Below are 23,658 nucleotides of genomic sequence, written 5' to 3'. Positions count from 1 at the left end.
CAAAAATCAAATGCAGAAAGTATTCAGGGTGTTTACATTAGCAGCCTCTCTGCAGTCTGCACACACACCACGTGCAGTTTGCTTGCTGCATGGCGTCACGCCGCAGAACCACAAACACTGCCTCACACACGTCTGCCCCACCGGAGACTGTTGGATGTTGTGAACTGCTGTGTTTTGACTGTACATATGACGTTGTTCTGCTCTTATGGAAACATAAGGCTTTAATTACCGAAATACAAAATCTTACTACTGCACTCCTCAGCATATATCAAATTAGGATTCCACTAGAGCGTGGTGTTGGGGTTTAAAACCTTGATCCTGTGTGTGCTGGGCAAACCCTGATTGGCTGAGGTGTATCCTCAGCTGGTTACTTAAGTTGCCCAGACTGGCCTTGAACTCATTGCTTATCTAAAGAGGACCTTAAACCAGGATCCTTCTGCCTTAGCCTCCCAAGTAGATGAGACTAGGATATTCTTGGGCCCAGCTCTCTCACCCCTACCCCAGAGTATGTCTTATTCTGCTACCTGGTGGGATCCTTTTGCTTTAGTTTTCCAGTGTCTGGCCCTCCAGCATGGGAAGACTCGGCTGCCTTAGGGTTTTTATTTTCCAAAGGGATTAACAAAAATAAAGAGGTGCATTTATTTTTGTGTGTACAAATGTTTTGCCTGTGTGTGTGGTGCCTAGAGAGGGCAGGAGATGTCAGATCCCCTGGAACTGGAGTTACAGATGTTGTGGGCTGCCATGTGGGTGCTGGGACCTGAACCCCAGACCTCTGGAAGAGCAGCCAGTGCTCTTAACTGCTCAATCATCTCTCTAGTCCCAGCTTTAGGGTTTTGTCACTTTTGCTTTCTAAAACTCTGTAATAGGGGCTGAAGACAGGAGGATCACAGGTTCCAAGACGGCTTTGGCCACAAGTGAAATCCTGCCAAAGGGGAAAAGTCAACAACCACTGCAGATTTTTTAATCCCTTTTTTAAATGTGTAGTAGTGTTTCCCCTGCATGCAGGTCTGTGCACCACATGGCTGTGGAGGCCAGAAGAGGGTGTCAGACTCCCTGTAACTGGAGTTACAGGTGGTTGTGAGGCTCATCAGCTAACAGGATTGGTTGCTCTTCCAGAGGACCTGATTGGCCCTCTGCACCCTCACAGCTGGCTAAAACTCCAGTTCCAGAGGATTTGAATCCTCCTGTTTCCCCTGGGCACCAGGCATGTGCAGAATGCACAGATGTACAGGCAGGCAAAACTCCCATGCACATAAAATTATGTATATATCAGTTTCTAAAAAAGTTCTGAGGTTGGCAAGATTGGCTCAGAGATTTAGAGAGCTTACTGCTCTTACAAACACACCGAGTTTGGTTCCTGGCCCCCATACTAGGCAGCTCACAACACCTGTTAACTCTAGCTTCGACCCTCTGACCTCCTCATACACAGAAATCCACAAGTACACACACACACACACACACACACTTTAACAGAGCATGGAGCCATGGAACCTTTTAATTTGGCATTCAGGAGGCAGACAGGGGCAGATCTCTGAGCTTGAGGCCAGTATGGTCTACATTGGAAGTTCCAGGACAGCCTGGGCTACATAGACCCTGTCTCAAAATAATTAAAAAGATTCAAGGGGGTGGGAATGTACGTTCAAGTACTTAGTGTGTGTATATGAGGGCCTAGGTTTCCCATCACCACAGAAAAAGAGCAAGGGGAAAAAAAATTCAGGTTCAGACTTTCAGCAAGCATCTCTCTGTTGTGCTGTGTTGTCCCTGTGGCTAGGCTGCAGTTGGCCCACTGAGGCTGGCTGGCCGGTTCTTTCTGGGTCAGGGTCATCAAGTATTGAGCACAGTAGAGGGGAAATGGAGAGGCCCATTTGAACCTGAGGACCTGGATTAAATTCCTAGCACCCACATTAGGCTGCTCACAACCACCTGTAACTCCAGTCTCAGGTGACCCCAAGCACACAAGCAAACACTCATACAAAACTAAGAGTCTGGCCAGCGGCCAGAGGAACTGGTCCCGAGGTACCTTCATCCAATTAGAGATCAGTAGAAGACCAGCCCCTCCTCCAGTTCTGGCAGAGGCCTCATCCCTCTCTGCCTTAGCTATGCTCCCTGAGGATCTCAACCCACAGCAGCGGGCTCTTACCACTGTCTCGGCACACCTCGGCCTCCAGCGTCCCTCTCTACATCCCTAAGGAAAGCTTTGTGGGCCCTGTCTATCAGAATCTGCAGGAAGCACAGGGTGTGTTTCTCAGTTTCCTTCTCCTGGACTGAGGCCACCCCAACGTCCCTCTATCTTCAGAAGGAATGCTGGTCAAGATCCCTCTGTCCCAGCACTACCTGTTTAAATCCCCACACTGAGCGCCTTACGGAAGCCATGTGGAAGCAAGCCTTGGCTCTATGCACCAAATGGTTTGCCCTTCCTGCTGGGAGCCGGACGTGTTCCCAGCAGAGTATCACATCACTTTGGATCTGCCTGTCAGCACTAAGTTTACTGTTTGTTTTCCATTCCCGACCACTTCTCAGGCTCCTGTTGCTGCCTCCTCCTTTTCTTGCCTTTTGGGGGTTTTCTGTCCTCTTGGAGTTCACTCTAGGGACCTACACACATCTCTCCAGATGGTGCCAATCTGTGTGTGATCTGGCCAGTGTGGGGTTGAGGATTTCAAACTGGCCCTGCTTGGGGAGCTGAGAATGAAAACTGCAGCCAGACCCAGAGCACCTTGACGTGCCCCAAATCACCGAGCAGAGAGAAATGTGAATCGCCGCCACTGAGCCAGCCTGCACTGAAGGTTTGGCTGTGACTAAGGAATTTGGGGACTGTTTCCTGAGTGCCCACTCTATCTCCTCCCTACTCCCTGTTGCATGCCCAGTAGGAAGTACCTGGACGCACCGCATACTGATGCTCTTTGAGGGTAACAGCAGCAAGAAGAGGATTCACCTTTTTGGTGGAGCCACTGTATGTCGTTGGTATGGCTACCGTGAATGCTAAGAGAGAAATAAACCACCACATTGAGGTCGCCACCTCTGGCTTTTATGAAGGTAGAACTTGTATCTCAGCTGAATAACAACCCAAACGGTTAAGAAAGCTCTGTTTGGGGGCTGATGAGAAGGCGGGAAGCTTGGGCAGGCCTTGCTGCCAAGCCTCATGACCTGAGGCTGATCCCCGGAACCTTCATGGTGGAAGGAGAGAGCCGACTGGTACAGTTCCTGTGACCTCACATGGGTGCTTCCCCCATAAACAACTTTCAAATAAATATTAATCAGATAGTCTCCAAAGTTAAGATTTTTTTAAAATGCCCAAAGGTAGAAGTTTATTTGCTTGGATTTTTAGTGACATGGGCTCATGTAGCCCAGGTTGGCCTCATACCTGCTATGTAGGGGAGACTGGCCTTGACCTCCTAATCCTCCTGCCTCTCTTTCCTAAGGGTAGGGGTTACAGGCATGTCACTAGAGTTAACACGAGGACCTGTGAGATGTGACAGTGGGTAAAGGCCTGGTGACCTGAGCTCATCACTGGATCCCTCAGATGTTAGCTGAGAAGCTGCTCATGTTTGCCATAGTACACCCACAAAATACATCAAATGTCAAGAAAAAAAAAAAAAAGATTTAAAACTGGATTGTTTTGTTTGAGATAAGGTTTCTCTGTGTAGAGCTGGTTGTCCTGGAACTTGCTCTGTAGACCAGGCTGGACTCAAATTCACAGAGAGCTGCCTGCCTCTGCCTTATGGGATTAAAAACATTCGCCACTATTGCCCAGCAAAACTGGAATTTGATGTGAGGACATTGATCGGATTTTGGCTTAAAGAAAAGAAGCACCTACGGGGCTGGAGAGGTGGCTCAGTGGTTAAGAGCGCTGGCTGCTCTTCCGGAGGACCCGGGTTCAATTTCTAGCTCCCTTATGTTAGCTCACAACTGTCTGTAACCCTAGTCCCAGGGAACCTGATGCCTTCTTCTGAGCGGACCACCTCAGGGGGACACAGTCAAAACACCCATGCACAGAAAAACAAAACACTTGTAAAAGCATCTAAATGTTTAGACAATCAGGGAAACTTGAACAAGAACTAGATATTTCGGTGATATTATGGATTTGTTTCTTGAGGCGGGATTTGATGTAGCCCAGGCTGGCTGACTCAAACTCACTGCGATTGAGAATGAGCTTGAACCATCAGTCCTCCTGCCTCCATTTCACAAGTGCCTGGACAACAGACTTGTGCTACTGTGCCCAGTTCCGTGTTGCCGGAAGACAACCCCAGAGCTTTCGCATGCTAGGCAAACAGCCTGCTGACCCAGCCACATCCTGGGGCCTAGCTACTGTGGAATTTTAATTTTTATAGTTGTGATATTGCTACTGTTTGTGGGAAATGCTGGTTGAAGTACTTAAGGTCAAAGTGAGACAATGTCTACAACTACTTTTAGCAAAATATGTCCAAATAATGTATGTATAAAGCGGAGACAGAGGCTAGCAATGGTTGAGTCGCAGTAGACGGCGTTAAGTACTTGCTCGACTTTTAAAAAAGATTTTTTATTTTTATGTGTATGTGGTATGTGTGTGTGCGTGTGCTGGTGTCCACAGAGGTCGGAAGTGGGTGTTGTTGAGAGCCTCCTGACCTGCATGCTGGGAAGTGAGTTGTTTGCTTCCCATCACTAACAGCCAGCCTGATGCCAACAGCTGGTTCTGAAGTAGCTGCTTCACTGTGGCCTTTCCAGCCTTACCAGCTTGGGGCGACAGTGCTGAGTGCTCCTCTTGACAGTCTAACGTGTTGCCGATCCCTCTGCTCCCACCCAGGGCAGGGCCGCTGACCCATCCCTGTGGCTGTGGTGTTCAGGTCCTCCCCCTCACTCCCGGGTGGCTGCACTAACCAGTTGCCTCTGCAATGACCCTGTGACCTGCCTGCAGGTTCCCTCATCCGTGTGGCTCTCCCCTTCCCAGCTGCAGCCCCCATAAGGCCTTTAAAGGTTCCCCTTACCCCCGACCTGTGATCAACACCTATCACCTGTTTCCTCATTCTTACCACATGCTCCTCACCTTGCCTCTGTCTGGCAGAAAATGGGCACCTGGTCACTTCTCTTTAGAACTCCTCCTTGTTCCTTCAGCTCTCTGTCCTCCCCTGTCCTCAGCATTCTTGGGGCCTTTCACTTCCAGTAACATAAAAGGGTGGAGGAAGCCAACTGTGGTGGCACTGGCCTGTGGCCCCAGCACTCAGAAGGCAGAGGCAGGCGAATCTCTGAGTTTGAGGCCAGCCTGGTCTACAAAATGAGTCTAGGACAGCCAAGGCTACACAGAGAAACCCTGTCTTGAAAAACAAACAAACAAACAAACAAACAAACAAACAGGGAGGAGGGAAAGGAGCAGCATGCCTCTGGCAGTTTTAGCAGGGTGGGATGAGGTGTGTGCTAAGGAGCACTGAAGAGCAGACGTTTCTTGCTGAAACCAGCCAGATGGTGAAATGACTGTGGGAGCCAGGAGCGTGCACTCAAAGACCCAGTGCTTGTTCTGTATCTTTATTGACAAAAAAGTTACATTTCAGACTTTGTTCAGGCACGTGAACAGTCACAAAGGGCACTGGAGAGTGACTGGCATGGTCCCAGAGACAAAGAACAAAGGCCATGCTGGAAGGCGTGGGTGCCCCTTTGGCCCTACTTCCTTAGCATCTCTTATCAGTCCCTCCTCACACCTTGCTGACAGCCAAGATTCCACGTTGGAAGATGGAGTCCCCTGAGAAGAGGCCGGGCCCATCACCACCAAGGGAAAGACCAGAGGAAAAGACCCGGGACAAATTAAAATTCAGAAGGACACTCCCATTTGACGGTTCTGGGGAACAGTAGGGCGTGTAGGTCATGGGACATCCCCTAATGACAGAGACCTCTCTATCTGCAGTGACCAGCCAGACTCCAGCAAGGTTTTTTGTTGTTTTGTTTAAAGAAGAGTGGCTCAAGGAAAGCAGTAAGTCCCCTCTGATGCCTGGAGCACAGAACTGTTAAGATAACACTGGGTGATGGCTAGGGAGCCAACACATGCCCTCTAGACGAGATCATTAATGCCTGTCTCGCACCTGTCTAGACTAGAGGCTCAATAGTATTGTTTGTACAGGACTAGCTGGGGCTTTCTGGAATGTTCAGTGAGGATAACACTTACCAGGTACTTGACTAATGCCTGTCTCCCCCCCCCTCCCCTGTATTCTCACTCCTTGCTGAACATGGGGCTAGAGGCACTGGCTCTGTCTGGACCACCTGGTGTGCCCCAGAAACAGAGGGACAAGGGGGCTTCATATGGTGGGTGAACAGGAGGCCTCCTGAGGAAGTGCTGCTTCTCCTAAGTTAGCATCACTTATTGATTTGGTCAAAGGTCCCTTTTCTAAGTTCTAGCTATCTGGGCAGAGCAGCTTGTTCCATCTCTAGTTTTCCTCGAATATTCATCTTTTCTTTTTTCTGAAAGAGATGACAGAAGGGATGTCTGGGACACTGTGGAAGGGGCCATGTTTCCTGCACAGGCCATACTAAGGAATAGCTGTCCAACATTGGTGCAGCCAGCACTAAATGACACAGGGGCCCTGGACAGGTGCACTTCTGTGCTATGCTGCAGATATGGAGAAGGGGGCCTCCTGGAGAACAGTCAGGCCAGCTGGGCATAGTCAGCCACATGGTGCAACAGCTGGCCCACATTCTAGTAGTCATCACTCCAGCTTCTGAAAAACAGCTGTTCTACAGAGTACAGATTCCTTTTTTCTTCCTTTTCTTTCTTTTTCAGTTCCTTCCTTTCCTTTTGATACAGGGTCTCACTATGTATCCTTGGCTGTCCTAAGAATCACTAGGTAGACCACTAGGCTGTCCTTGAACTCACAGAGATTCACCTGCCTCTGCTTTCCAGGTGCTCAGATGAAAGGCAAGAGCCATAACACCCATTGAATGCAGAGAAATCTTGGTGTTGAAGGCACCCACAGGTGCTTGGCTTGGGTCCATCCTGAGGCAGCCTTCCCTGTTCTGTACCACATCACAGTTTAAAGATGTCTGGGGAAAAAAAAAAAGGGGACCCTGGTCCTTCTGTCTTCCATAAACATGGAGACTCTGAAGCTTAGAAAGACATGCAGGTATAGTTCTGGGATGATGGCCTCAGAGGCTTCTTTGTGGCACCCTTCACACAATTACCACCAGATCCTTGTCTACCAAGAGCTCATGCCCAGGAGATGCAGAGAGTACACAGACTGCCACCCTGTGGGTGAACACATACATGCATGTACGAATGTACACGTGTACACACACACACACACACACACACACACACACACACACACACACACGGCTGGGGATGATGCCGCAGGGCTCGTTTGCCACAAAAATCAAGAAGAGACACAAGTATCACCTATCAGTCAGTGCGTGTTCAAGAGACAATCACAAAAACACCACTACTTTTAGCTAAAACAACATAACACATTTGTCAGCGTCCACAGAAACAGCTTTCCTCACCCCAAGCCATTACAGAGGGTCCACAAAGTCCTTTCTCTTTGGTCCAGTTCAAGAAGCTGGGGGAGGCAGACGGGTCAACCAGGTCAGAAAAGGCTGCAGAAGCAGTTACACCAGCTGCTTCGTCCCACTGTCCGTGCAGCATGGCCTAGGCGCCAGAGCCTCAAAACTGCTGGGTGAGGGAGGGCCTCGGGGGCCCCAGCTGTGGGAGACAAACCGGGCGAAGCCACTTGTGGGGACAGCAACAGCAACCACCACCCTCCAAGCACAGCACAGGACCCCTCATCCTCTTGCCTCTGGGGCTCTGTTCATAGGATTGCGGGTCCTCTGAACTTCATTCTGTACTTAAAACCTCAGTTCAACACACCAACATGGAATCCCCTCCAACCTCAAAGAATGACTAGGTCAGGGAAGAATGGCTGAAGCAGCTGTCAGCGTTGGGCATGGCACACAGCTCAGGCTGAGCCAAGGCACAGCTAGAACTATCCTTCTTCCTCTGCTCCAGCTTTTCGCATCTAGACTGTTTGAGGAGCTGGACCTTCCTCCTCCCCCCAGCTCCCCACAAGGCTCCAGCCAGGTACCCATCCCAGATGCTGTCGTGAAGGTCTGCCATAACACTGGCTAGAAAACAAAAGCAGGTTTCTGAAAAGGGGCCGAGTGTCAAGAGGCGCACTGTCTTCCCAGGCGGGCGGGGCTCCTCTGGTTTTGGCGACACTTCTCCGGGACCAGACGCAGCTCTGCTTCTCAGTAGCTCAGTTACTGTACAGTGCAGGGTCTCCTCGCAGCTGCTTGGCCCAGCGCTCTCTTGCCTTCAGGGTTTCTGAACTTCAGATTCTGCCTACATCCGAGAGCCTCTCTCCTGAAGAATCTGAAAGTGAAGGATGGGCGAAGACAGCGTGAGCTGAGCAAGTGCAGAGGGAATAAAAGGCCCACAGGGTTGGCGGGAGCCAGGGGTAAAGCATGTATTCAACCTGGGCAAGGCTGGGTCCCCAGGACCAGCACTGGGTGCTGGGACTCAACTCACTGGGTACAACCGACGGCAGTGTGTGGTGTGTTTTTGTGGGGCACGGTATGGGAAGAGAGTGAATAATGGGCTGTCAAGGAGCAAGGCAGACACCGCCTGACTGTGTCTAGCAACACGGAGAAGTGTCATGGGTGCAGAACCCTAGCCTCTTCACTATCCTGACAGGATGCAAAACCACCCTTGTCCAGGCTCAGTTCCCATCACTGCTTTATGAATCCCGATGAGCTGACTGCTGGCATGTGTGCGAGGTCTGAATGTGTACGTGTGGGGGTGTGCATGCTGCTGTGGTGGCCACAGTGGAAATCAGGCATCTTCCTCTGTCACTCTCCACCTCATTTTATGTTCTCTCTCATGGAAGCTGGAGCGTGCCATCTCCCCAGGCCCTACAAATTCTGACTTAAATCCAGCATCCAAGAGATGATGAGAGGACTCTCATCTTGCAGAAGGAGTAGAAGGAACCCAGCAGCAGCTGGGCGAAGCTGGAGAGAGGCTGGGCCCACAGGAGGAAGAACCAGCCTGGGGAAGCTGGCCTACCTTGGCCTTTTCGCTCGGCTCTATGACGATGCCGTTGGTAGAATTATTTAGTTCTCTGGAGACAACACAGAGGAATTCTGCCTGGTCTTCATTCCCATAGTTATAGGAGGAGCCAATGCTGATTAGCTGGCAAAACAGGAAGACAGAATATGAACCTTGAAACACTCAAGTGCCAAACCAGGCGAGGTGGCCCGCACCTTCAATCAGGGGGATGCAGATTTAAGTGGCTCTCTCTGAGTTCCAGGCCAGCCTGATCTACATGGTTCCAAGAAAGCCAGGGCTATTTAGTGAGACCCTGTCTCAAAAAACCAACCAAACCAAACGAAAAAGCACCCTGGTGCCACACAAGTCACACCCTCCCTAACTGGACTTTGTAGTTTTATGCTCCAAAGGATAAAATTCTCTGGGGCAATCAAGGTCCAGGGGAAAATGTGGATCCTAATCCAGGAATCACCATAGAGAACAAAGAGGCTGAGTTCCTCCTTGTCCCCTCACCCGAGCACCTGACACCATCCCAAAGGCAGAAGGAACATTTAATGTGGCGACTACCCGGATCAACAGGACGTAAGGCGAGGTAAGATGAGAAATGAGCTCTCTGTCAGCCCCGCATGCTCTCACTGGCACTTTCTCCAGAGCAGAGACTGGAACACAGAGACCTGGGAAGTACTGAGCAAACCACTCTGCAGCCACCAAAAGCCACATGCCACGGTGCTTGTATCTTTAACCCTCTTGGAGAAACAAATTCAGTACTTGACTAACCTGGAAGCCTGCATGTAGAGAAGCCTGGCAGAGAGCAAGTGCGCCTCACAAGCCCTTCAGCTGCAAGACTGGGCACCCCACGACCAACTTCCTCCTTCTCCCTCAGGACACTAGCAAGATCCCAGATGAGGGCTAGAGGTACAGCTCACTGGCAGGGCACTTGCTTAGACTGTGTGAGGCCACAGGTTCAAGGCCCAGGTCTATGATAACATAGTAAGTAACATTTAAAATTATCCATTATCTTCACGAAGAATAGCCACATATCTACTTTTAAAGATAACCTCTGCTTAAGATTACGCACCAGGGAAAATAGTTGTGATAATAAACCCTGTGCAGCATTTGGCCACCCGTGCTCACTGGGCACTGGGGACCCACGTGACCGGACTGATTCTACAATGCAGAGAGAGGGATCTACTCCTCTAGCTATAGCCTAACACCATCTAAACAAGCTGTGGCTTTGGTTCTGTGAGTGACAGTTCAGCTGGCTCTGCAACCCCATGTGAACACAGTCCCCTCCACACAAAATCACATCTCTTCCTTTCAAGCTCAGCTTGAGCTGAGGCAACAGAGATGAACTAGGCTGCCATCTAATGGAAAAGAATGGTAAAATCCAGATTCTCAGGGGCTTTGTTTTCATAACCTCAATTCTATGCACAGAGCTAAGACATGAAGGGAAGAGAATGCTGGGAAATGACGGTAGCACACTTCTGTGTCTGATCCCTTCCTAGTACACCTGAGATCCATATATCCAGAATTATAAAGCTCTTGTTGAAGCCAGCCTTCTTTAGGGCTCACAGAATGATGTCAGCAGAGCCCCTTTAAAAGGAATTTTAGGGCAAAGAAAAGCAAAGTGAGGTGCTTCAGAGTCTATAAGCTCCACGACCCCCTGTGCATTGTCAACTTCAAACTCTGGATGTGAAGCCAAAAGATGTGGTCCCCCTCCCAACCCTTCACAGTCATCACAGGCCGCCGAGCAAGGAATGCGCACAGAGGAGTTCCTTCCCAGTTTTGAAATGGGGTCACACCGCCTCACACACGCCCACTCCCAGGGCTACCTACTGGCTAGTCATGGCTCCCTAGGGGCTGCTCCTCTCTGAGACATGTACCTGTTCGAATTTCCAGCCGTCCGACATGGTGGAGACCATCTGAGTGAGCTCCTCCTCTTGACACTGCAGCACCCTGTACACGTGCTTCACGGGGCCCTGCAACAACAGGCAGACTAGGGCAGCAGCATGGGGACCCCACCAGGACCCTACTGCCCACAGCCACGTCGGGGCTCTCGGACCACCGCTGCCTCCCTCTCCTAACAGCACTGTTCCACGAGAACTCATCAGCTACAAGAATAGAAAGCAAGCCCCAAGGACACGAATCAACGCATACAGAAACCCTGGACTCCTGAGGGACAGCTCGGTTGCCACTCACAAATCACTCTGAGCAGGAAAGTCACTCTGTACACTACACATGATTTGCTAAATGCTAAAATGTACACTATATTTTGGTGCTCCAGACTAGATATAAATAATTACGGAAATGATCTTATATGTGTATGGCATGTGTTTGTGGGTGTGCATAGAGGCCACAGGAAGATGTGGGAGCCCCTGAAGCTAAAGTTACAGGTGCTTGTGAGCCACTCAACGTAGGTGCTGGGAGGAGAACTCCAGTCTTTCGTCGGACCGGCAAGCATTTGTAAGCCCTGAGCCATCTGTTTGGCCTCATACTTCTTTCTTTTTGAGAAAGGGTCTCACTCTGCAGTCCTAGCCAACCTGAAATTCATGTGTAACAGATGAGTCTTAAACTCAAGCCCCATCCTCCTCTGCCTCCCAAATGTACTATCACACCTGCCAAGTTTGTCTAAAATGTCCTGGAATTCACCCTGTATCCCAAGGTGGTCTCCAACTCCCGACTCTGCCCTATTTCAGTTTCCTGTGTGCTGGGATTATGGCATGCCACCTGCCAATTGGAACTGCACATTAATACATTATCATATCAAGAAGAAAACACATCCTGTACAAATACTCACTAGCTTCCCCTTTGCTGATGCTACAAGAAAGCTGTCCGTATCTAACAGCGCACTTTTGCTAAGAGGTGTGGATGATGGGAAATAAACATTTATCTTTGTGGGCATTCCTGCTGAGCTTCCCAACCCCCTAGAACTTCCTGAGTAGTTGTGGTGGCGCGGAGCACATTTGTAAGGCTAAAGCAGGAGGCCCGAGAGTCCAGGCTAGCTGGGGCTGCACAACTAGGCCACATGTCAAAACACTAAGAAACAAAAAGTGTCTTTTGGGGCTGGGTGTGTGGCTCAGCAGTCACTGTCTAGTATTTGTGAGTTCTCCTCCTCCCCAGGTACCTTAAAAGATAAAACGGCAAACTGAAGAGCAATTGCTACTAATACAGTTCTGAGATGGAACATGCTCTTCTCTCTAAACACAGACAAATCCCCTGACATTTCCCTTTGGGTCCATCCTTACATTTTGGAAACAATCAGGTTTATGTTAAAGTTCAGGGAACCCCAAAAGATATGTGATATTGGCCAGAGTAAGCAAAGTTTCTAGGATCTAAGCTGCCATTAACTTCTTTTTTTCTTCCAGAGTCAACCCACCCATGCTCCAAAAAGAACCAAGACTAATTAAAAAACAAACAAACAGAAAAGTACTTAGAAAGGTGTCAGCTACTAAAAGAGGTAAGAGGCCATGGCAACAGGGGTTTGGAGCCCCCGCACCTTAGGCTCTGCCTGAATGCCTGGTGTGTACACGGACAGTGCACAAGTTCAAAGAGGTAGGATCTGGAAATCTACAGTCAACCGTATCTTGGCAGCATGTGGACCAGGGAAGAGGGTGCCTTTGACTATTAACCCATTTCTCAGAGTTCACTACACGAAAAGGACAGAGGAAAGATCAATCAACATCAAAAAGGTCTTGGTTTTCCTGGAACAAAAAAGCTTCCAACCAGGTATCACTCTTCAAGCCTTCGGAGTCTAGAGGACTAATTAAGTTAATTGCTGCCATCAAATAGAAATCCTAGGATGCACTCAAGGGATCAACTAATGGCCAAGAATGCAGAGCACTCGGGACCCATGATTGGGATGGCTTCAGACTACACAATTCAGGGTACCTTCAGAACCTCTACTAAGCAAGCAAGTTTATTTTCGGTTGTGGGGAAGGGGAGAAAGCTAGCCTTCTTAAGCATCTGTCTATTACCTATCTACAGAGTGAAGGGCGCCACGGGAGTGTAGATGGCAGGGACTGGACAACACAGGTCCCGTTTCATGTCTGCCTGTGGACATCAACAAGAAGCCTTCTTACATGGCCAGAACTAAGTCCCCATCTCTGCAAACCCTGAGGGAGGCAGCTAAGCAAATCTGACTGCCTCCTCTTCAGTGGTAATGGCCACGGCTGGGACAGACTAGAGAAAGAGCCACTCCGGTGCCAGCAGCCGGGTGGCCACGGAGGAACACAACAGGCGAGTGCTGCGAATCTGGAGCGGCCTTTCTTACACAGGCAAGGGAGAACCTGTTCTCTTCTGCTAGATTCCACAGTTCTTGGGAACAAGGTCTTAACACCCCACCGTAGCTGCTCACCACGATGAAAGACATGTGAAGCAGGACAGGTGCCTTATGGTCTGCCCTCCTCTTAAAGATGGCATTTTTGTTACCACATCTACTGAGTTAATATAAAAATGCAGATGTTGTGATAAAAAAAAAAAAGGGTGCACATCATTTTCTCAGCAGCATGATTCACAAATGGTTTTAAGTGGCTGGTAAAAGCTGGATAGGAGATGACCATAGCTTAAAAACAGGCCCGGCAAAGGGCAGGTGCAAGGGATACTGTGGGCTTCACATGGAGGGAGACAGATGCTTTATCAGTAGGAAAGAGCTTTTTGGGCCTGGCAATCATAGCACTAGGGAAACTGAGGCAGGGGAGTGTAAGACCAGGCTGGGCTACAACTTGGAGAACAAGTGTTGGCCCTAAAGTGGCCTGGGCTCTTCCCACCGTGGAAAGAAACATTATCTTAGAGGGATGGGACTATTCTGTTTTTTCTGCTACTCTTCAGTTGCTCACTCTGAACCATTTTGTTCCTCTCTCCCTGAGGAGAAAGGCATCCTTTTCACATCACAGACAGAGGCCCCTGGAGAGGTTTTGTCCTTAGCAGTACCAGACACCTTACTTGTGAAGTTCTGTTCTCATTGTCACGTATCCTTTCCTTAACCAGCCGTACGAGAGATGCGATATTGTAAAACTCTGCTTCTTCCAGCACACCTAGAAGAAGGACCAGCCTGTAGTCAGAAGTGTGAGCCACCAGGAAAACAGCAAGGCAAGCCTTGCCTTCCAAGAACTGCACTTTTCAAACACAAATCTCACCTCGCCTTCAGCCTAGGAAATTTAAGAAAATTTGCTCTGCTATATAGGGCATGCCCATAACCTTTCTTACACTAAAGTAAATCAAACACAGGGGTTTTCTCCCCCCCCCCCATATGATCCCTCCTGCTTCCTCCTGGCACCTGCTCATTAGCTATCCATATGTCACCTAGTTCCTGGATCCTGCCACACAGGATAACTCCTGTTCCTGCAGTATTTACCTGTTTTCCCTGAAAAGGGCTGGTGGGTAGGACATGTATACAAACTTAAGAATTTAATAGGATATTTATTATCTGAACAAAAATAAAAGGCAGTGAGGGCTGGGCAGGGGCAGAATGTTTGCCTAGCAAGGTTTGATCCCCAGCTGACAGAGAAGGTATGTATGTGTGGGAGAGTAATCACTGACTCCTCTCATGGCAAAAAAATCAAAGGTCTTAGAGTGATTATGGAATGTATGCTCCTGTACCAGGAAAAATGCTCTAATGAACATTATTGAACAACTGACAACCTAGGAAGATGATGCAGATAAATAATCAATATGAAGTTTCCTGAGCTGTTAAAAGGATTATGCAAGGTTCCTGTTTTTAGAGTAACACAGAATTATTAAGGGATGAAATTTGCAATCTATCCTCAAACACTTCAGAAATAAAAACTCTCAGGGAATGAGGGAGAGGCGGGTGGTAGAGATGACTGGAAGGAGGGTACAAAGTTCAGTGGTAAAAGAAAACATAACCAAAAAATGTCCAAAACTGGTGAATCTTGGTAAAGGAAACTTTGTATTATTCATGCCTTTTTTTTTAAAGTCCAAAATTATTTCAAAATAAAGTGTTTTTAAAATTATTTGTATCATTTCTTTATTTTTCTCAGGTGTGGTGGTGCATGCCTTTGATCCCAGCAGAGGCAGATGGATCTCTGATTCTGAGGTCAGCCAGGACCACACACTGAGACTCTATCTCAGAAAAACAAACAAAACCATATTTATCTGTTTGTGTGTGAGGGTGGGCAGGGCATGGAGGTCAGAGGACAGTTTGCTGTAATCGGACCCTTTTCTTCCACCTTGTGGGTGCCAGGGATTGGACTCAGGCTGTCAGGCTTGGCAACAAGATTGTTACCTGCTGAGCCACCTCACTGGCTCAAGATTAAGTATTTTTTATGAAAAACTGAAAGTATTTTTATGAAAGACTATAAGAAGCTACCTCTTAGGATACTGAGCATGTGCAATTTATTACACTTTTCCTATTACTTATGTATGGATCTGTAATGATTTTTTCCCCAGACAGGGTTTCTCTTGTATGTAAGCCTGGCTGTGCTAGAACTCACTGTGTAGACCAGGCTGGCCTCAAACTCTGAGATCCATCTGCCTCTGTCTCCCGAGTGCTGGGAGTAAAGACGTGACCACCACTGCCTGCCATGATTTATTTTCTAAGGTCATTTATAGACAGACTCCCTTCAAGGAGAAAGAGTAAATGAAAAAAAAAAAAAGAGTATGAGCAAGAGAATGAGCAAGAGAATGAGCAAGAATCCTCAGATGTCATGGAGTTGTTTTAAGCCACTTCATTAATGAGGATAGCCATTACAAGCTTTCCTATTCAGAGGTAATGGTTCTAGATCAGGGGCTCTGGATTTAGGGAAGGACCCCAATTTTCCACTGAATGGCTCCAGAGAGACCAGGCATGCCTTTTACACAGAGGACCAGACCCACTTACAACCCAAATGCCCTACAAAGCAAAACTGACAAGGCAGCCAGCAACACAGCTGACAATGAGCTGGAGAGTGAATCAGGTCAGCTGAACAACCTCACAGGAAACGCTGAGACCAAAGTCTTAAAGAAATGAGGTCAGGCCTTTACTAATATTATTTTTGCAAGTCCAAAGAAAAATGAAAGAATAAAAATAACTGAATACCACAGATATGGTGCTTTAGGTCATAGGCATTCACTGCCAGAGAATGAAATGCATGTAAGAAAGGACTCTGACAGTTCTGCAGGTGTAAAGGCCTAATGCATTATCTGCAAAGCACAGCAGCCCACTACGGCGGCTGAACAGAACCCGTGCAGCTTCCTTGGGGGTTCTTAGACAAGCTCAGGAGCTGGAGGCTGACCCACTTTCTCTAACTAACACCTGCACAAGCCCAGGGGGGAATCCCAAACAACACTGAACTCTGCAAAGCAGCTTCAACCAACTGCAAGTTCGAAATCACCCAGTGAGGTGTCCTTACCTTCTTCTGCCAACTCCTTGGTAATGATGAGTTTTCCATGTCGGAGGTAGTTTAGGATAGGACCAAAGTAGGTGGGATCTCTGTCGATCAAATATGCTCCGGTCTCGTCCTGTCAACCAAGCAAACCAAGTACTGTGAGCCTTTCAGGAATAGCCTCTAAATTGCATTTCCCCCTAATCCGTCAGTGCGCTCAGGCAAGATTCATTCTGTCAGCTAAAAAAGCATTTGTTTATTTATTTTGGCTACAGTTTGCTTATTTTAAACTATTGGCGAGAGGCTGGCTTTAAGATCACTTCAGGTCAGATGTCATAGGTGCACAGTCATCCCCATTGCAAGGCCCTTATTTACTGGGTAGACCTACCATCTTTTACCATTCTTCTGTAGGATTCCAGCTACAGGGGATGAAGGCTACACCATAGCTGTGCGCTGTACGTTTTGATTTCTTCATTGCCCCTGGACTACATTCCTAATTCTAAGAAAACCTCTGTTCTATTGGCAACTCTCCTGAGCCCAAGGCCAGCATCAGTGGGAGTCAGCACTGCCAGCTGTAATCTCACACACCCTAGCTCTGTGCCCAGAGGAAGCATGGTACTGCCAGGACTTGGCTCAGAGCAGCTTTAATCCTACTCATCTTTACAGTAAAGAAACAAGAAACTGGCTTGTGTGTCCATAAGGAACATTTAGGGTGTATAAAAATAATTCCCTCTGAAGAGGAGTTCTAGAATCTCTTTAGTTAGGATGGGTTAGGTTCCCAGCAATTTGGTATCACAGAACAGATGAAACCGGTGCTCATGCAAGTCTAACTGTTAATCATGGTATTGCTTTGTGGCATGGAGTGGTGTAAGCTACAGCCAATGCATTTGGGGATCAGGTGAATCTGCACAAGTTACAGTTCAAACTGGAAAGGAATGACGTCTTGCCACCCTGTAACGCTTTGGTTAGTGGAGGTCCACCTTAGTTAACATCATTCCTCAGTCTACATTATTCCCTGGATCCTAACGGGTCAGCTGGGATTTTCATGGGCAAATGCAATCATCTTTCCCAAGAATGCATTTACTTCCAAAAATGTACCGAAACGGTACAAGGTCTGCGACCAGGATTTTAACACCGCCACAGGATGTAACACTACCGCAAGCATTTCCTGTAGCCTTCAGCGGTGGACGCTGTCGTTAAACCCCAAGTTTACTACCACTTTGCACAGGAATGGAATGGAACCCTGAGAAAGTGAGATGTGGTCATTCACCCTGACCCAGTTCTAAATGCATCTGACACCACCAGCGAGGGGCTGTACGGGAGCCAGGGAAAAACTCAAGCAGACCTGACAAGGCGGGGTTCTCAGGAGGGACAGAGAATGTGAGAGGAGTACGAAGGGGGCTCCCGTGAACGGCGCCTGGAAGGAGCAGCTGAGAAAAGGGCGGGGTGAGAAGGGAGTGTGCATGAAGATGGGGGAGAATGGGGAGGGGAGAGCATTCTGAGGTGGCGGTGCTAACCCGGGGGGAAGGGGGTCGAGAGTGGACTGAAGCCCGGGGTTGAGGACTTGCTGGAGGGAAGCGCGTCCCTGAGATGGGAACATCAGCCAAGAAGGGGGTCCCAAAGCCCGGGGGCGCGCCCGAGGGCGGGGCGCACCTTGTCCGAGTCCAGCTCCGGGTCCTCCTGGCAGCACAGGCGGCAGAGGAAGGACTTGGGCTCCCGGCCTAGGGTCTGTCTGGTGGTCACGAAGTAGGTGCCGCCCACGTTCAGCCGGACCCAGCGGGCCGCCCCGCCGCCCCCCGCCCGCTCCGGAGGTCCGGGCCCCGGCTCCAGCGGCTGCGCGCCGGCGGCGGGCTGGCGGCCGTGTCCGCGGGGCGTGGGGCCGGCTGGACGAGGGCTGGGGGGTCCGCGGCCCGAGCCTCCTCCGTCGCCCACCGCACTCCCGCCACCCCCTCCCAGCCCCGCAACCGCCGGGTCCAGCTGCAGCTCCGCCATCTTGGGCCGCTGCTGCCCGCGCGCCGCCGGGCCGGCCCATTCCTCGGCAGGGAGAGCCGGGCCGGCCCATCGGCGGGGGTGGGGCAGGGGGAAAGGGACGGGAGGGCCCCCAACCAGCAGAGACCCCGACGGCGCAGGCGTCGCGTCCGCCTTCGAGGGCGGGACTTCCTGAACGCGGCGCCACGATCATTGGCTGATGTGTAAAATAAGTCCCAACCATTGCGCTTTCGGACTGGCCGAAGGGAGAACTTCCGTCAGTACACTTCCGCTCCTTGCCGCCGGTGACAGCGGTCCGTCGGGGTCGGTGAAGGTGAGTGCGCTTCGAGGTATGGGTCCGATCCCCACGGGTTCTTCTGCATTAGATCCCAGACCTCCCTCCGTCGCCTGTTCCACCTCCGCGGAGGACGTCGGCCTTCGAGCTGCCCCGCTGGCCCAGCGCCCGAGGTCATTGCTTTGCCCTGCTCACCCTTCCCGCCGTGCGAGGCTGGGGCCTGGCAATGACTTGGTCGTGACTTGGCCAGTCACCGTAGCTGTTGCCTCAAACCATGTCTCACACTGTGTGGCGACCTCAGAAGTGCAGTTTAGGGGTTGGGGAAACATCACATAGCCATGTTGATAGCCTTTCAGAGGGTATAGGACACCCAGCAGGCAGCAAGGCTACGTCCTCCCCTGCCTATGGAGGGTTCTGGGATTCCTAGTGGGTAACACTGAGGTCTACAGGCTGATCAAGTAACTGTTGGTCATTCTTATGGTCAGGTCTTATGGTCGTGACCTGTTTCCCTGTGAGCAGGTTGGTTAAGCTGAGAAACCACCAGCGCTAGAGATTAACCAGAAAACAAGAAGTCTGTGACATCTGCCTTCCTCCTCGTGTTTAACAAAGTGTACCTCGTTCTCTGGCATCTTTAGTTCGCCTTAGCCTCTCTCCTCCTAGAGACGTAAGGTGATCTGAGGGGAGGAAGGAAGGAAGGAAGGAGACTGGCATTTGATAGCTTTGATCTTAGGAAGGTATCGTCCACGATGCCTGCAATCCACTCAGAGCTTGTGCAGACGGTTTCCAGTTAGGGTACTCTGGTCGCAGTTATTTTCTGTATTTTGTGGTGTTTTGGTCTCAAGACAACTTCAGTCACTTTCTTATCTCACTATCTTTTCACTTGTGTAAAAATGCCTCTGAAAGTGCAAGGCATGTGTGTTGTGGACAACATGACATGAATATGAAGGTTTGAGTGTATGACAGGGCTTAAGGACCCCTGAAGCCTGTATTACAGTAGGGCAAATTGATGCTCACAGTTTCACTTGGTATTTTTTTTAACAGCTCTTTTTCCCAATTTGCAGATGAGAACACTTGCTCATTTTGAAGCCTTGTCATGTTTTCTGTCTCAGATTTCTGTATGGTAGAGAGCCAGTGGCTAAAACACAGTTGCTATTTACTTAGCTTTTGTGATGTTTATGACATCATTTAGCAGTGTTTGCAAAGACACATATGGAGCAAAAAGTAGACATGGGCTTCTAAAGATAAAGGGTTGGAATAGAGGGAGGGCAGCCTAGGAGGAGAAGATATATTTATACTTTGTGTTATACAGCTTTATTGAGGCAGGCACTCATGTATTCTAGGGTAGTCTTGAACTCACTGTGGAACCAAGGATGACTCTGTTTTGATTCTCCTGCCTACCCCTCAGCTTATGTGGTGCTGGAGAGGGAACCCATGGCTTTGTCCGTGGTTGGCAAGCAGTCTAACGACTGAGCTACATTCCTAGGCCCATTATCTGGCTAAGTCCTAATTCCTTTATCTGTTGCATATACCACCAAATGCTTAAATGATGCTGACCTGTTGCTTAAAGACTTGGATTTCCCTGAGATGCTCTCCTTCAGGGGTTCTCTCCAAAGGCACTGTTTAATCTTGACCTGTTTTGTTTTCTAGGATCCCAAGATGGCTGGGCGTAAACTTGCTCTAAAAACCATTGATTGGGTAGCTTTTGGGGAGATTGTACCCGGAAACCAAAAGACGATTGGATATGCCCTAAAGTCTTGGAATGAGACCCTCCACACCAGGTCAGCATGTTGTGAGAAGGAGCCCCTGGTCCTGCACCCCCACCTCCATACTTGTCACTGCACCTAGAAACAATGTTTTGGCATTTGTTGCATTTATTTAGTGTGCATATGAGCGCATATCTGCCACTGTGTGTGCCCTGGAGCACACATGGAGAACTTGTGGGAGTTGGCTCTCTTCCTCTTACCACGGGAGTTACCAGGTATAGAACACAGGTCCTCGGTTTAGCTGCAAGTTACTGTCCCCACTTAGCCATCTTTCCAGCCCTACAGAGGGATTTCTAATAGTCTGGCAGAGTAAAGAAATTGTGTTTGGCAAATGAAAGCATTTTGGGGATTTTTGTGGTAGCCCTTCAGGGGAAAGTGTGCTGATATTCCAGTGTGATAAGTCATAGGGAGATTGCTGTGTGAGCAGTGTCTTGGTTGATTCAGTCCTGAGTTTTATTTTTCCATTTGAGCAGGTTGGCTAATCTGCCTGAGAAACCACCAGCGATTGACTGGGCTTATTACAGGGCCAATGTGGCCAAGGCTGGCTTGGTGGATGATTTTGAAAAGAAGGTGAGCCTTCATACTGCTAAAACTCTTATAAGGGGCTGGGGAAGAGGGAGGGGGTATGGCCAGAGGTTTATTTATTTACTTATTTAAGTTTTATTTATTTGAGGGTATCAGATCTCATTATAGGTGGTTGTGAACGACCATGTATCTGCTGGGAATTGAACTCAGTACCTCTGGAAGAGTAGCCAGTGCTCTATAACCTCTGAGACATCTCTCCAGCCCCGGCCAAAGGTTTATTAAGCACCTATAGAGTATCAGGGTCCAGGCACTTAGGAGTGCAGGGCAGCCTTGCTCTCAGGAGCTAAAAGGCTGCCAGAGCTAGCTCTCCTACCTGTCTCCTTTTTATAAACTAACATGTTTTCCTTCTTTCAACCCCCGGCCCTTCTGTCTCCTCCTTCTTTATTTAAAAAAATTAATTTCACGTGTGTGGTGTTTTGCCTGCGTATATTTCTGTGTACCATTGCATAGCTGGTGCCAAAAGAAGCTTGCTGAGGATATCAGATGCCCTGGAATTAGAGTTGTAGACTTTTGAGCTGCCATATGGGTGCTGGGAATTAAACCTGGGTCCTCTGGAAGAGCGGTCAGTGCGCTGAGCCATCTCATCAGCCCCATCAGTGATCTGTCTTCTTTCCATACCTGCATATTAAGTGCAATAATATGTCTCAATACCCAGAGTTCATTTGCTTATTTATTTGAAGATTCTTCTAGAAAGCCTGCTCTGCGTGACTTAGCATACATTGCCACAGCTGTAACCCTAAATAATCTTCTAAACAACCATTTCTACCTTTATAATGCAAATATGATTCTTGTCAGTCAGCCCTTGAAGGTTTTGTGTGAAAAAGAATTTCTTAGACTGCAAGATGCTAAGTAGCTATTATCAAGTGTACTAACCCTTTTCAGAGGAGGAAACTAATGCTTGTTGTGATAAAGAAATATGGAAGGTCCTTTGGGTGATTAGTGATGGGCTGAGGAGGCCTTCCAGCTCTTCCACCACAACACCAGAAAACACTGAAGGGATAGAGGGTTTCCATGTGGTCTGTAAGGAGTAGGGGCTTTCAGGCCTTTAGGCTCTTGGGTACAAAGGTGACATCTCTGTCCTTGTTTATAGTATAAAGCCCTAACTATTCCTGTGCCCGAAGATAAATACACAGCCCTGGTGAACAACGAGGAAAAGGAGGATGTAAGTAGTGGGTGCTTCTTTTTTAATCTCTAAAATCTTCTGGATTTTTGTTTGTTCTTTTGTAAGGTCTCACTGTGTAACTCTCCCTCTCTCTCTCAAACTCATGGTGATCCTCCTGTGTTTGCATTTTAGGAATAGATCACTCTGGTCAGATCCTGGAGTTTTCTTAGTGACGATCATATTTCTTAGTAGCAAGGGTAGATAGTCAATTCAGTTGATGATTAAAGTGTTGTAAGAATCATGAGGAACGGGTTGCTAATGAATGCAGCAGCATGAATGAACGTAAAGATAATACTGAGTAAAAGAAGACAGCAGCGCAGGCCTGGCGGTGTAGCCCTTACTGTCTCGCACTTGTAGGCAGAGGTAGGCAGATCTCTGAGTTGGAGGCCGGCCAAAGCTGCACAGCGAGGCACTGTCTTTATAAATCTCTAGGAACTGCAGTTAATCTTGAGTGACAGACTAAACTGCCTGAGAGGCTGCTTGGGGAAGGGTGGGGGTGAGCTGGTGAATACGTCACTGTTCCTGAGTATGTTGACAGTGTGGCCAGCGGAGACAGCGGAAGCCTGTATGTGTATTTCAGTGTTGTTTTACACCCAACACATCTGTTAAAAACAGGACATCAGTTTGAAAAGACAGCTCTTCAGCACTCAGATACCTAATTAGCTTGAAAATACCTCAGGCCAACACTGGAACCTGGCCTAGGAACCACCTGATTTATCTTGACTAGTCAGGATCAGTGCTAAACTACTTTCCTGCTTGTGGGTGTTGGGTGAGCTGTAGTTTGTCCCCTACAAAAGCATTCAAGACTAGGCCAGCCAAGCTCATCTGTAGATGGCAGTGGGAAAGGAGCAGGCCTGTGCACCTCATGCTCAGGGCAGGGTACAGTCTGGTTTCAGGACAGTTTCTCCTTTCTCTCTCTTTCATATTTGTTTATGGTTTTTAACATAAGGCCATTATCAAAAAAGACAAACCATAAGATGAAAATGAAGGCAACAGAAAAATTCAGCTTCTCACAAACAAAACAATATGTCACATTCTTAAAAAATAATTTAGAAAAGTGTTGTACAAGATATGTTGCAGATTTGCATTCCATTAATCAAGACTTTCCCTTTCTCTTAAAGGTGAAGAGCTGTGCTGAGTTCGTGTCTGAATCCCAGGTCAGGATCCAGGAATACGAGAAGCAGGTGAGGACAAGCCACGGCCTCTTTCTGTGACATGATCTCTGCCCACATGGCAGTGATCGTCCTTGGATTCTTGTCTTGGATCTTGGTGGCCTTGCCTCTTTCCTACAGCTAACACATTTCTGCTCTTTGTAGCTGGAGAAAATGAAGAACATGATTCCCTTTGACCAGATGACCATTGATGACCTGAATGAAGCCTTCCCAGAAACCAAGCTAGACAAGCAGAAGTACCCCTACTGGCCCCACCAGCCCATCGAGAACTTGTGAAGTGGGCCAGGGGGGAGCCCGTCCCACACTGAAATAAAACATTTACACAGTGCTCACTGTTGTCTCTAAGTAGGTAACACTTGTGACATGGTCCCACCAGAAGCAGCTGTCTTAAGGGCA

The 23,658-nt window shown here is 48.7% G+C and overlaps 2 protein-coding genes across 3 annotated transcripts; one reads left to right on the top strand and one right to left on the bottom strand.

The window, feature by feature from the left end:
- Positions 1–8,056: 8,056 nt before the first annotated feature.
- Kctd2 (potassium channel tetramerization domain containing 2) lies at positions 8,057–18,488 on the bottom strand. Its single transcript, XM_055592170.1, has 6 exons — positions 17,971–18,488; positions 16,345–16,453; positions 13,937–14,028; positions 10,879–10,974; positions 9,014–9,139; positions 8,057–8,323 (listed from the first exon to the last, which is right to left on the bottom strand). Exons 1-6 carry the CDS (start codon positions 18,307–18,309, stop codon positions 8,294–8,296), a joined length of 792 nt encoding a protein of 263 aa, XP_055448145.1. The 5' UTR covers positions 18,310–18,488; the 3' UTR covers positions 8,057–8,293.
- Positions 18,489–18,533: 45 nt separating this feature from the next.
- Atp5pd (ATP synthase peripheral stalk subunit d) lies at positions 18,534–23,590 on the top strand. 2 transcript variants are annotated; one of them, XM_055592171.1, is made up of 6 exons: positions 18,534–18,619; positions 20,228–20,358; positions 20,817–20,913; positions 22,019–22,090; positions 23,212–23,274; positions 23,407–23,590. In XM_055592171.1, exons 2-6 carry the CDS (start codon positions 20,237–20,239, stop codon positions 23,536–23,538), a joined length of 486 nt encoding a protein of 161 aa, XP_055448146.1. In that variant the 5' UTR covers positions 18,534–18,619; positions 20,228–20,236; the 3' UTR covers positions 23,539–23,590. The 2 variants fall into 2 exon arrangements, with proteins under 2 accessions (XP_055448146.1, XP_055448147.1); XM_055592172.1 differs by lacking the exon at positions 18,534–18,619 and adding an exon at positions 18,624–18,753.
- Positions 23,591–23,658: the final 68 nt, after the last annotated feature.

Source organism: Psammomys obesus, unplaced genomic scaffold, assembly GCF_907164565.1.
Source record: "Psammomys obesus unplaced genomic scaffold, mPsaObe1.curated_primary_1811, whole genome shotgun sequence".
NCBI classification, from domain to species: domain Eukaryota; kingdom Metazoa; phylum Chordata; class Mammalia; order Rodentia; family Muridae; genus Psammomys; species Psammomys obesus.
Note: the sequence above shows the minus strand (reverse complement) of the source record. Positions and strands in the feature narration are given on the sequence as shown.

Excerpts from the sequence above, each read along its gene's own strand:
- Kctd2 (XM_055592170.1), bottom strand. The coding sequence starts at position 18,309 with ATGGCGGAGCTGCAGCTGGACCCGGCGGTTGCGGGGCTGGGAGGGGGT. Across the intron at positions 10,975-13,936 it reads ATGAGAACAGAACTTCACAA|GGCCCCGTGAAGCACGTGTA; the intron begins GTAAGGTGTCTG and ends CTGTTGTTGCAG. Across the intron at positions 9,140-10,878 it reads ACGGCTGGAAATTCGAACAG|CTAATCAGCATTGGCTCCTC; the intron begins GTACATGTCTCA and ends CTGTTTTGCCAG.
- Atp5pd (XM_055592171.1), top strand. The coding sequence starts at position 20,237 with ATGGCTGGGCGTAAACTTGCTCTAAAAACCATTGATTGGGTAGCTTTT. Across the intron at positions 20,359-20,816 it reads AATGAGACCCTCCACACCAG|GTTGGCTAATCTGCCTGAGA; the intron begins GTCAGCATGTTG and ends CCATTTGAGCAG. Across the intron at positions 22,091-23,211 it reads ACAACGAGGAAAAGGAGGAT|GTGAAGAGCTGTGCTGAGTT; the intron begins GTAAGTAGTGGG and ends TTTCTCTTAAAG.